General features: G+C 25.6%; 1 protein-coding gene across 2 annotated transcripts; it reads left to right on the top strand.

Annotated features, from left to right (window-relative positions):
- Positions 1-228: 228 nt before the first annotated feature.
- CkIIalpha (casein kinase II subunit alpha) lies at positions 229-6,988 on the top strand. 2 transcript variants are annotated; one of them, XM_011499308.1, is made up of 8 exons: positions 229-596; positions 2,997-3,237; positions 3,648-3,759; positions 3,830-4,042; positions 4,128-4,322; positions 4,733-5,084; positions 6,268-6,345; positions 6,813-6,988. In XM_011499308.1, the coding sequence occupies exons 2-8, from the start codon at positions 3,143-3,145 to the stop codon at positions 6,830-6,832; spliced, it is 1,065 nt and encodes a 354-aa protein (XP_011497610.1). In that variant the 5' UTR covers positions 229-596; positions 2,997-3,142; the 3' UTR covers positions 6,833-6,988. The 2 variants fall into 2 exon arrangements, with proteins under 2 accessions (XP_011497610.1, XP_011497683.1); XM_011499381.1 differs by having other exon boundaries at positions 231-596; positions 6,268-6,361; positions 6,813-6,987.
- Positions 6,989-14,678: the final 7,690 nt, after the last annotated feature.

Below are 14,678 nucleotides of genomic sequence, written 5' to 3'. Positions count from 1 at the left end.
TCCTCCTCCTCCTCCTCCTCCTCCTCCTCCTCCTCCTCCTCCTCCTCCTCCTCCTCCTCCTCCTCCTCCTCCTCCTCCTCCTCCTCCTCCTCCTCCTCCTCCTCCTCCTCCTCCTCCTCCTCCTCCTCCTCCACTACCGCCTTTTCCTCCGCGACCGCAGCCAACTCCTACTCTTTCTCCTCTTCCCACTCCACCTCTTCCTCTTCCTCCTCCTCCTCCTCCTCCTCCTCTTCCTCTAACTCTTCTATCTCCTTCTCCACCTCTTCATCTTCCTCGACCGCTAGTGCCTCCGCCCCTCCGCCACCCCCGGCGCTCGGGTGGTAAAGTTAGTGTACGCGCACGTCGCGGCGGTGCAGTAGAATTACGGCGGGTCGCCGGCTGCCATCTTGGAGCTCGCTCGCTCGCTTTCGGGGAAGCCGGCCGCCCGCGGGTAGGATAATTACAACGTCCACGCGCCCCAGCTCGCGTCGCAGCCGGCTCCAGTTAAGGCCGACTACGTTCGTGAGGTGTGCCAGAATCGCGGGAACGAGGACAAGCCTATCTGCGGTCAGCACAACCCTCCAACACGGCCAAAATTCAAGCCCGGAATGCGTTAGGTGAGCACTAGTAGCGACGGCACCGATTCTTTTTATCCCGCTCTCAATTTCCGCAGATCGCTCATTCTTCCCGTCCTCGTCTCCCTCGCACTCGTCCACCCGCGTGCACGTACACGCACAGGGGTAAGCGCGCGCGTGCATGCGCCCGTCCGTCCGCATAGCGTTCGCTTTGCATGCCAGCCTCGCTTGCTTGTGTTCGGTGGTCGCGGCGGTAGGCGGGGCAGGGGAGGGGGCGCCAGGAGACTGGCGGGCGGCAAAGGGCCAAAGAGCTGAACTAACTTCTTGGAAGTCTTCTTCGGGTCGACTTCCTCGTGTGAACTTGCACCTTCGCGCATGTATTATTATGCCCACACATACGAAGAAATGAAAACGAGGGAGCAAGTAGAAAGAGAAAGATAAAGAGAGAGATGGAGTGAGGATGATACGGTGAGCGGCAGTATGCGCGTGCCTACGTGTGCTATGAAGAGTGAAGGAGGGAGAGAGAGAGAGAGAGAGAGAGTTAGTGAGAGAACGAGCGAGTGAGTGAGTGAGTGAGTGAGCAAGCGAATTGGACGAAGACGCGACTTCTATAAGAATGCCTTTATCCTCGACTCCTAGAAGTCTTAATCCCAATGCACCTCGAATTCCGGGATTTCAGATACGTGCTTCCGAGCAGCACGCGGTGGCTTATTGTTTTGTGCATGTGTGAGTGTATACACGACTCTCCCGCACACCTCGCGTACATAACGCACGCGCGCGCTCTATAATATAAAGTATTTTCTATCTTTTTCTCTCTTTCCTTTGGTCATTCGCACGTTTTTGGATCTTTCGCGAGAAGTTTTTTAACGTCAACTTTTCTAGCAAATATCAAGTTTATTTGCATGCGGTAAAACACATCATTCCTTTCCTTCGATTACTTACTCATATGCTATTTCTTCGTTTAATTCATATTATTACAAATATATTGCACAAAATCATAAAACTTTCATAGTTTAACGAGTATTTATTTATATTTATTCCACGTTGTTAGGTTTTTAATAAATCGAGTTAAGCTATGAAAAGTTTGAGGTTACGTTTTTGAATGGCTGTATGAGAACTTTCATTCGATAATTATACGTTAAAAATGACTGACATCCTTAGCAGTTATTACTCACGTTCTCAAAATCGAAAATTCATCAATTAATTATATATCAAATTATTATTATTGTTATTCGAATAAATTTAAAAGAGAACTTAATATCCAACAATAATACCTTAACATTTAAAATATAATAATTACTAATCTTTAATTGAGAAAAAAAATTTAAACATTTTGTATCATGTGCTGTACCTATTAGGGTTTCACAAAATACATTCTGTCTTAAGTTATATATTTTTCGCATTATATATATATATATATATATATATATATATATACATACGCGCGCGCCTATGTGTGTTTGTTCATTGCCCTACGTGTATGCGTGTGTCTAGAAAGAGAGGACTTTAAAGGTTTCCTTAACAACTTTTATATATTTTTTATAAAATATTTCATTGTAATTATTAGCCAAAATGTTTAAATTAATAAATTAATTCATATTTATATCATGCATTTCTCAAAATAGTATTATTAATTAACTAAGAATTGATTGATATAGTCCGTTGTTTCTGTGTTGGGTAAGCTAAATACTTTGCGACTAATTTGTTTTTTTTTTTTTTTTTTTTTGTTGAACTGCTCACAAAACCAGATATTACTAAGATATGATATTTGTAACAATTCAGATAAATTATTAAATAATTTAAAATATTTATCCAAGTTGTGATTTTATTTAATCTGTTCATTTTCAAAAGGTGAAATAAATATATATTGCAATGATCCATTAAAAATAATTAAACATTTAAGTAGTTGGTACATAAACATTCTATAACATAGGTTTTTGTATAATCAAGATTTCTAGTCAATACAATATAAACTTATATTTATATATTATAGATTATAGATTATATACTTGTGACAACTTATGTAAGCTTATTATTATTATTATATATGTATTCAAGTAAATTGACCTTAATATTTTATTAATAATTGAAAATAATAAATAATATTAATATTAATTTGTAAAATATATCGTACCTATACAGTATATTATTGTCATGTTAAAATTTAAATAATGATATAATTAATTTATAAATCATAATAACCATTTATAACAAAATGTAGGCTTTGTATGGAAAATATTTAAAATACAATTTCTGTTAATTTTCTTTCATTTCTTAGTAAAATAATAAAAATCTATTTAATTCTAATATATATATTATTCTAATATTTATTAATTTAATATCTAATAATTAATCTGATATAATTATTCAATTTATGTTATAAATTATACCAATAAAAGGCAATTAAAAAATATTATGATGTTTCCTTATAATTTATTGTAGGTTTACTGGTCTATTCTTATTTTGGTAGTCGGAAAAGAAGGAAAAACATATTGTTTAGAGGACAGCGTGTTTTTTCATTACAAGACCAAGGCAGTTTGGTAAAGAATAGTGAAGTAACAAATTGTAATCATCACTTTTTTGAAAGAATGGCAGTTCCAACAAGATCAAGAGTGTATACAGATGTTAATTCACACAAACCCAGAGAATACTGGGATTATGAGTCATATGTTGTCAATTGGGGGTAAGAGTCTTCTTTATTTTAAAAATTTTCAATACTTTTTCAGTACTATAAAATTATATAAATTTTATAATTTTATCTAATAGAAAAAATTTATAAGTACAAATTTGAATTATGAATATAATTATAATTATTTTTATCTATATTTTAATCATATTTGTATCCAAAAACTAATATTTATTTAAATTTCTCTAATTTCATATAAAAAATATTCAGTTTTATTCTACAAATCTATTTAAGGTTATGTAAACTGTATCTGATTTACTATTTTCTTATTAGTTTTGTAGTATTATAAGTAATTTTATAAGAAAAATCTAACAAGTGACAGAAGTTCGAAATAATACAGTTAAATGAAAATATTGTTAGATTAGGCTTTTTTATATTTTACTAACAATATTCAATTCATTTTGCAGTCAACAAGATGACTATCAGTTAATAAGAAAACTGGGCCGTGGCAAATACAGTGAAGTGTTTGAGGCTGTTAATATTGGAAGCTCTGAAAAATGTGTTGTTAAAATATTAAAGGTTAATATTACATTTAAATATGTATGTTTTGTAATTTGAAAGATATTAATTTAAATTTTACAATTTGCAGCCAGTTAAAAAGAAGAAGATAAAGAGGGAAATTAAAATCTTAGAAAATCTTAGGGGAGGGACCAATATTATAACACTTCAAGCTGTAGTTAAAGATCCAGTTTCTAGGACACCAGCATTAATATTTGAACATGTTAATAACACAGATTTTAAGCAGCTATACCAGACATTAACGGATTATGATATAAGATACTACCTCTATGAGTTATTAAAGGTAATATTGATTCTCACCAATTTTATTTTAATATAAATAAAATATGAATTACTTTAGTATACTTTAATTATATATTATTCTGTAGGCATTAGAATATTGCCATAGTATGGGTATTATGCACAGAGATGTGAAACCGCACAATGTTATGATCGATCACGAAAATCGAAAGTTGCGATTAATTGATTGGGGTTTGGCGGAATTTTATCATCCAGGTCAAGACTACAATGTACGTGTTGCGTCGCGTTACTTCAAAGGGCCAGAGCTCCTAGTAGATTATCAGGTAGTTATTCAATATTTATTTAGTTACGTCTCATAAAAATTAATTCAAAAGAATTATTTTGTTTTGACTTTACAATAATAATTCAGCTATCGTATCACAATTTAAATTTAAGAAATATAGAATTAAATTAAATTGAAATATTTGTAATTAAACGTTAATATATTTTAAATGTTGCATATTAAATTAAACTGCATTTTATATGAAATACAATTAATATTTCCTTCATTTTAATATTTATTCATTATCTCTCAAAATGTTTGATAATAATTTAAAATATATTCTTATTTGAAAACGAACTAGAATGAAAATGTGATATTACTTTATATAAATAAGTTTTGCTACATAATGTTCAATAGTGATGCAGTTAATAAAGTAAGACAAAATCTAATATTTTGTATTATAATTCTCAGATGTATGATTATTCTTTGGATATGTGGTCATTGGGCTGTATGTTTGCAAGCATGATATTCAGGAAAGAACCTTTCTTCCATGGCCACGACAATTACGATCAGCTCGTAAGGATTGCCAAAGTTCTGGGTACACAAGAACTTTTTGAGTACCTAGACAAATACCATATCGAGCTTGATCCTCGCTTCAACGATATACTGGGTAGACACTCGCGCAAGCGTTGGGAACGCTTTGTCAATCCAGAAAATCAGCATCTTGTTTCCCCGGAAAGCCTAGATTTCCTTGATAAACTTCTTCGTTACGATCACTACGAGAGACTAACCGCGCGCGATGCCATGGACCATCCATATTTTAGTGAGTATATGCTGTAATAAAATATTAAATATTATTTTCGATATTGTAAAAGCATTATTTTAAACTTTAAATAATCCATTAACCGTTAAAGACTGATTGATAAAATCATTAACTTATATTTTAACAAATTTTTTAAAATATACAATGGTGAATCTCTGATATAAAATTGGAATTTATATTTTTATAATTTTATTTATATCAATACTTATACATTAATAAAGTAGAATTACTTGTATAACAATACTTAATGTTTAAATCATAACAATAATTTGTATACATTAACAATATTAATTATTTATATAATCTATCTATGTGTGATAATGGAGTAGATACTCTTCCATGTATTATTCTTATTAATTTTTAGAACATGAGAAGTTTATCATCTCATGAACACAAGAATACTCTACTTCTATTATACATTCTATATATTCTATAATATATTAATATTAGGTACTTTATTTAACCATGACCTACATCATTTAAATCTAATTTGATTTTATCTTGTATAACGAATTAAAGAAAAAAAAAACTAAATATCATTGATTAATTTTTATATCAATGTATCACTTCAAATTTATTACTTTTAATAGGAAAAAGTAATAATGAAGTATGGTTTAATAAATATTAAGATTATTTTTATTAATAACACTAACTTTAATTATATATTAGTTGATAGATAAAGTTAATAAAAGTATAATATTCAATAATAATTAAACGTTGATACACATAATATCTTTGTAGAAATCAGTAATGATAAATAATGTACGTAAATAATTTTTCATACAATTAATTTATTTAGATCGTAATTGAAAAAATTATATACTGTATATAATTTATTAAGCATTGTTATTATCATTTAACAGTTATAAATATTTAAAGAAAAAATAAAATTTTATATCCAATATAATGTTCAGTTCATGTTAATATATTAAGTTATGTGTAAAATCATTAATATATCTTTCTTTGATTAATTTATTGATGACATTTTTTTGTGTATCAATCATTTTAAGTTATTTATTTCAAACACTATTTTGTACTTACAAAACCATAATATAAACAAAAAATATAGATTTCTATTTAAATTTTCACAATAGAATACAATAGAATATTCTATATAATACAAATATAAAATTTTGATTGATAACTTTAATTATTATAAAAAAATCTTATATATTTTCCATAGGCCCAATTGTAAAGGACCAAGCCCGAAAGGCCTTGATGTCGTCGTCACCTACTCCCATGACAGGCTCATTGCCTGTAGGTGAGTAGCGGCCCAGGTAATGTCATCATGTTAATTCGCTTCTACCTTAAAATAAAATTTAAAAATCAAAAAATAAAAAACAAATAACTTGAATTATACATTAATGGCTTACATGCTTTGATATATGCATGTTGAAATTGTGTATGTAAAAATTTTAAATTACATAAAGTACGTCTTGAACTAAGCACAAGGATGCCTTACTCCTTTCACTTTTTAATTACAATTTTTAATCATTCATTAAAAAGAAGTAAGAACAATCGTGTATACAAATTTATATGACAAAGCAATATGTAGTCTAAATATTAGTATCAACAAAACAGAAAGCAAAGTGAAAATTTAAGTATTTTTTTTCTAACAAATGTTGCATAATATCAAAAGAACTTACTAATTAATAAATATTGTGAATAGTTTATATTGATAAGATTTATTTATTTGTAAAGTCATCTTATGGCAGTCATATTTTTTAGGTATCTTAGTTGATATATGAGAGAAATATTAAAGAAGCGCCTGAGTGAAATGAAGCTGATGTGCATTGACTCTATTTATTTTATAGAAATTGAGTATTTTTCGAGACTTATAGAAGTCATTAAAAAACTATTCAAAAAGTTACTAATTTTGACATATATATTTTTTATTTTTTGTTTTTTTGTTTTTTTGTTTTTTTTTTGTTTTTTTTTTTTTTTTTTTTTTTAAGAAAGTTTTATCAATTCGCTTTTTCAATAAATAGTCTTATTTGTTCCGACAACCATTTCTCATGTGATGTACAATTAATTATTTTCGAATTGGTGTACGTCTCTATTTTTCATTGTTAGTATAAATACACATTAGTTAGGGTAACAATTTGTAATGTCCATCAAGTGGTGACAAATATCGTTACATGTACATAAAATTTTTAAAAACTTTATTAAATTTTAATATTTTGAAAGATTATTAAGAAAAATATGATTCATTTTATAAAATTTATTATTTAGTAGATTTAATACTTGCAGTGTAACTTCACAATGTTAAATTTAGTAAAGTTTTTAAACAAAAATAGAAATTAAAAAGAATTAAAAAGAGCTGTAACACAAATAAAATGATTATTTTTATTTCTGAAAAATGACGATTAATAAAACTCAGTTTTTGATTGTATAAATTATTCTTTTATCAATATTATTGTAAACATAATGTTTAATAATATTTCATTCTTTAATATGATCCCTTTTCTATCTCAAAATCCTTTCACTACTTTACCAATATAAAATAAACCTTCAATATAAACAAAAATGGTAATAAAAGTAGCCAAACTTTATTCCTATTTTAAAAGTTTACACCAAATATGTTGATTTTTTTGGAATATTTGTTTCTACAATCATTCTAAAATATATAATATTAAATTTCTTTTAAAAAATGTCTTAAATAATAATTTTTATTATACGAATTTAATGTAATAAAGAAATATTCCTAACGTAAAAAAATGATTCAAGTTTATTACATAAGCTTAATTGTATTTTTAATTTTTATTAATCAGTTATTCTTATTAATATAAGTAGTCGATAATAATTTTTTCATACACTACGTGATTACTAACACAATTAATAACACTTAATAACAACAAATATAATTTATAATGGTTCTTAAGTAATTTAATAATGTATTTGTGCCTCTAAATCAATTACTCACATCTTTAAAAATATAATGCAACAGGAAATAATTTCTTTGAAATCTTGAAAGGTAGGTATTAATTTTCAAAATTTCAATATTTAAGAAATGTTTTATTAATATGCGTATTTATACATAAAATTATGAATATTTGACGTGAGGTCATATTTTTTATCTACATATACTTTATTTTCAAGGTTTCTAAGAAATATATTTTTTATTCTATAAATTACATTATTAGTGTACATGAGCAGAATTTTCAAAGTTAAAACTGTTAAATACTCATATAATTCATGTGTAATTGTTCTTTGTTTCATTTACAAAAATATTTAACAAACATAATTTCATACATTAATATTATTTAATATTGTTTTATTAAAATTGTGAAAGCTGTCATTTTAATGCAATAAAAATTGATGATAAATTTAAAGAATTTTACCTTAAGAACAATATTATCTAATTTTCATAAATAACTTTCATATTCAATTACTCTAGAAAATCTTATTTTTTTAACAATAACTTAAGTATTGTATGTAAACAAAATGATAATTAAATAATATAAAAAGTTAATCTGTTTGAATAAGTAAAAGCTTTAAAAATATATTTGTAATTATGAAATTGTAAATTATATAAATCGATGTTTTCAAAAATAGATTAATATAGTAATTTTTTTATCCAAATTTACTTATACATTAAAGCGATATTTAATTTAATTAATATTAAGTATTTTGCATTCTAATCACTAGTAATTTGCCATTTTTCAAAATTAGCTTTAATAAATATAAATTTTCTTAGTGTAAATTGACAGCTAAATATTTTGTTTATTCATAAGATTTTTCATTCACTGTACAGCATATTTGTTATACATTAAAAATTGTATATTTAATGTAAAATATATAATCCTTTGTTATAAAAATTATTCGAAAAAAATACATTAATATGTACATTAAATAAAATTAGTAATAACTAAATTGATAATAATGTAATATGATATAAAAGAATTTAATACCTGTTTTATCTTACCTTTCAATTTAACTTCTAACACTTTTATTATATATATCTAATTATCAATATGAAATTAAGATAGCAAATTATTAAAATTTATTTAAAAATTCTAAATTATAATAGAATTGATTATTAAATTAAAAACTATAATTTTCTTTCTTTTATATGCATAAAGATTTAAATATTTATAAATTAGATCAATAATAAGTGACTATCAGTATTTTATTTATTAATAAACGGTTATTGAATATTAACAATGTGAATTATTTCTATAATTAATAATATAATGGAAATATTTAATACGTAAATTGAAAATTGAATTATATTTTTATAAATAGCTTATTAAAATTATTTTATGAAATTTAAATCTATGTTTATAAATTAACAATTTGTATAACTATAAAATAACTATTGATTATATAAGAAAAAGATTTTTATTTTGAAAATGTTCGATATCCATTAGATTTCAATTTATCGAATAAAAATCTATATTATCAAGTTAGCGAAATTATTGATATTTAGTACTTTTATTTAAAATACTCAATCAATGAAATAAAATAAGAAGAAAAAAGAACATTAATCTGTAACGTTTATGAATTTTTTTAATTTTATTTTATCTTTGAGCTCATGAAGAAGCGATAAAATCATTCTTGTACTTGGATAATGAAATAACTGCAATGTTTTCTGAATTCAGAATTTATTTACACATGCATCTAATATATAAATAAAATATTTTTTAAAATTTGATTTTATCATATGCGTATAAAATGTATTGCTTAAATGTATTATAATTAATTTTAATAGTTTATGAAATTCCATAATATTAAAATGATTTTAGTAATTTTGATAACAATTTAAGATACGTAACCTATGCAAAAACAAATTTAAGAGCTTTGTTCTATTGGTATAGAATACGTACACGCACATTGTATACATTTTAAATTCACATAAATTTCTAGATTAAAAGTAAATTTCAATATATAAGCTGTGTCTAGATAATTATTTATATAAGTAAAAAATTCTAGTAAATTAATTCTGTAAAACTGCTGATCGTGAAGACATTCAGTTTTTAATATAATATTTAAATCTTCCTAAAAGTTTTTTCGAAATACTAAATTAAGTAAAATTTAAATTAAAATAAATAAATAAAATTTCACATAAATATTTTCATTTTCAGTTTAATTTGCAGTTGATAAAGTAATGTACTAATATAAAAAAAATGATATCTAAATGCATTTTTATAAGAATTATAATTTAATATGGAATTTGCGAAACATTTGTGTATTTAGTCTTATAATTCATTAAAATACACAAATTTTTATTCCTATCAAGGCGTACCTTTATGTACATACATTTTATTACAGTCAAAATACAAATTGTTATGAAACTATGCCAACTTTTTGAGTATTGTAATTTATTTAAATTGTATGTTAGAAAATGCAATAATAAAACATGATCAAGCACATCAACAAAGCGCATTTGTTTGTGCTACAGATGATTGCGGTGTAGCGATGGGAAGCTTGCTGCCGGCACTCAATTTCTTGTTGAACGATGGCGATGTTGGTGCCCTCGATGCTGCCCTACTGTCAAGCACCACAACAGTCTCATTCGTAAATCTCAAGGAGGTCACTGGCTTCTTCTGTGCAATGCCACAGCATATCTGCTGATAGGTTCGATCGATCGAACACCAATTGCTGGAGTATAACAACGATCAATACGTCAACAGATCCCATGCTGCAGGATTGCATTATAGGTGACATTATGTCAATACTTCAAGACACTATCGTTCTCAACCTCATCTACCTTGTCTTCGTGTGGGCATCGCATAATCACGTTTGGCAGCTTTGCCTCAATTATTGCGCGCCAGTAACACGTGATAACGGCTGAAATAAAGTATCGTCAAGAATACTGAACTATGAAATATGTGCATAACGTGATATCGTTGTCGCAGTCGATTTCGTCATTATCATTATCGTCGTCATCGCCACCTATTGTTGTCATTACCATTATCATTATAATTAACACTATAACAATCATCATCATCGATATTACCGTGATGGAAATTATCGAGATATGCACACATACCAAATGCCCATCTCTACTAGCAGAATTTAGAAATGAAACGTTAACATTCACTAAACACATAATTTTATGTGCTCATGCATTACATGATACAGTTGATGGAAACTGGCACTTTGTATGCAGGGGAAAAAGTGACACGTGACAAGAAAAGCAAAGAAATAATTTGTTTGAGTATGGAAGTTATAAAGAGTATGAGGCGTGAGAAATAGTATTTGATAAATAAGGAGATTGAATGCCCATTTATACCTTAGGTAATTCAATTTATACAATACATTAGAATGATTTAAAAAAAAACTGAAAAAGATATGGAACACAACATATAGAAACAGGAGAAAAGAATTGTCCATTTATACGTGATACAACAATGACAACTGAATGTTATAGCCAATTACTCTGCTTTATGAATACGTATTATTATTATTATTATTATTATTATTATTATTATTATTATATAAAACTGAATTATTATACTGATAGATTTCCATTGTGATTGATCATAACGTCGAATCTATTATATGCAATTTATTCGATTCTAACCGAAAAATATCATAAGTCAAATTAATCTGTAATTTATATATTATTAGAAAAATATAAATTATAGAAATTTTATATTACTCACGTTAAAGATAGTTTTTCATGTATTATATATTTAACATCACTATATAATTAAATTACATAATTTATATGCAGTTATACTTAGAATATCAATGAAAATCTAAAATATATTTTCATTTGTGCATTTGCATGTTTTTTTATTCATAAATTGATTTTTCTCAGCATTGTAAAAATTAAAGCAGATAAATGAACTACAAACATGATATGCAACTTACATTTATATTTTTCATGAATTTATAAAATATCAACTCGATAACAATGTAAGTATAGTAAGTTGATTTAAATGAAAGGGTGCAAGAGTTCCTAGAAGTGTGAAATTATTTTTATTTTTATCGAGATGATAACAAATAATTGATATTCAGAAGATAAAGATTTAATTTAATTTTGAATAAAATATATCAGAATCATAATAAACAGAAATTGTCCAAAACAATTATTTTCATATTATTCTAAATGTTTTCTATTAAGATAGTTATATAATTTTAAAAATTATTCACAATGATAATTTACAATTATATAAAGTATGATTTTATTTTTATTTACATACATTAAGATCTTTTTCTTATTCAAAATTACTTCCAAACGTATGTAAGTTATGTAATATGTTGATATGGGAATGAAGAATAAATTGTGCACAAAGATATAATGCAATGATATTACTAGTCTAGTTCAATAAAAATTGTTATTGACCAAATTTTTGTTCAAGATCAATTACTTTTATTAAAATTTATGATGTTTTGCCATTAAATTTTTATTAAATTAAATAAAATTTTACATATTCTTTATTAAAATTTTAATTATTTGATATATTATTTGTAGTATTTTATATTTTTGAAATCATGCTAAGTTCTATTATCCAAGATATAAATTAATCGTGTACTATATAATAATAATGATTATAAAACATTCTAAAGTATACAAAATGTTACCAAGATTTTGCTTAATCAATAGTTTTGATTAGCAGTTAAAATTAATAAGAATGGCAAACTGCTTTTATCAAATGTTATAAATATTAATAATAATGTTATGCACTAAATAGAAGTCTGAAAGTTATATACCGTGAGATTTATGATTTCTTTTTAAAAATACTTGGTTTTGTTAAAACATGGTTATTTACTGTAATTAAAGTAATATGATTATTTAGAATTTTATTCAATTACTGTTTGTTCTATTATTAGAATCTATTACAAATCTTACTTAATTGTACAAAAATTTGAATTCGAAAGTGACATTAATAAAATATAAATGATTATTAGAGCTCTATAAAAGTTTAAAGAATAATAATTTTATGCAAGAAAGAATTAATGTGATTAATAAAATTAATGTGCATAGAAAAGAATAAATCATAAAACTCTTGATACCTTTTATTTGAAATTTCATTAGAAATATGCGAAATGTAATATTATAGTATAAAACAGGTATTAATATGATTCATTATTATAAATGTAATAAAAATGAAGAAAATATAATCTATATTAAAATTACAATTTATTATAAGATCTTCAAAATAGTTTTTTTAGTAATTTTTTTTAAGCTGTACTAAACCTTGAAGCTGCATATTTATAACAAAGCCTTGAAAATAGACGAGATATCCAATAATAAATCAATAAATATTTATATCAAACAATAAAGAAATATAATTTAAAATAAAGAATGCCAATAATTCCAGTAAGTACATTATTTTTCATTAAAGTTTTTTTTGGATAAAATGTAATCATAGTTTTTTAATGAAGTTGAAAATGAGGAAAACTAGATTCAATTAATGTTCCTTTTCCACTAATGATTAATCTATTTGTATAAGCCATTAAGCATTCTAAAGTTCTTTAAAATGATTCATTTGATCAGTAATTTTAACGCTCTATATAGTATAAAACTGTTTGAAATTTAAGTTTTTAGCATGAACTAGTCAAATTTTTATATTTATGCAAGTGAGAAATAATTTCGAATTTTTTTTTAATTATTAAATGATGAAATATTTGCAATAGCCTTGTATATCTATAGATTATCCTAATGCAAATTTTCTATCCTGCTATTTCCTATTCTGCAATCCTAATGCAAATTAAAATAAAGTGTATAAATATAAAGATTTTTTATGCTGTTACAATGAGAAAGATAGTTAAAATTTTATATAAATAAATGGTTTAAAGTAAATTAAACAAATATTTGAAGTATGCTTTAGAATTAATAAATAAAAATTAATTGTTCTCAAAAAATTGTATCAAATACAGTTATAAATGTAACCTTTGTACAATTTACGAACTTATCATTTAGCCAAAAATATGATTTAATATTTATATTTATGATTAATAGAAAAAATTGGTTTAAATCAAGATTACATTAAAATTTTTAGTAAAATATAATTATAAAGTAATAATTTAGTATCTATGAACATATCTCTGATTAGTTAAAGCATTAAAGTTTCATGTGAATTTTGATGAACAATATTTACAGTACATAATATAGTAAGTAATACATGACATTTTCTAATGAAAATCTAAGAGAATTGGGTATAATTAGAATTTATACAACAAAAATTTGTATTAAAGAATGAAACAAAGTCAAATTAAACATTATCAATTCAAACATAAATTCAAGTATTAAATATGCGAAATTATGTTACTATAATTTATATATTCATGTATCGATTACCAAATATGTTAAATGTTAAGTTTAATTTAAACTGTGGATTTTAAAAGTTTATAAAAAAATTTGTTTATATTGTAGAAGATATTCAAACAATTTTCATTGATTAAGTTAATGTTTATACTAACAAAATTGTAATTAAGTTATTATGACCATGAAAATACAAAAATCAATCAATATGTGATAAATATTTCGATTCGTGAAATTAACTCGCGAAGTATAATTAAGTTAAGCATTTTTACTAGTCCAACACTTATCGACATTGGTACATTTATTTACTTATTTAACATATGTATATATATATATATATATATATATATATATATATATATATATATAAATTTATA

This window comes from Ceratosolen solmsi, unplaced genomic scaffold (assembly GCF_000503995.2).
Source record: "Ceratosolen solmsi marchali unplaced genomic scaffold, CerSol_1.0 scaffold10, whole genome shotgun sequence".
Classification (NCBI taxonomy): Eukaryota; Metazoa; Arthropoda; class Insecta; order Hymenoptera; family Agaonidae; genus Ceratosolen; species Ceratosolen solmsi.
The sequence above is the reverse complement of the archived record's forward strand: the minus strand, read 5'-3'. Positions and strand labels throughout refer to the sequence as shown.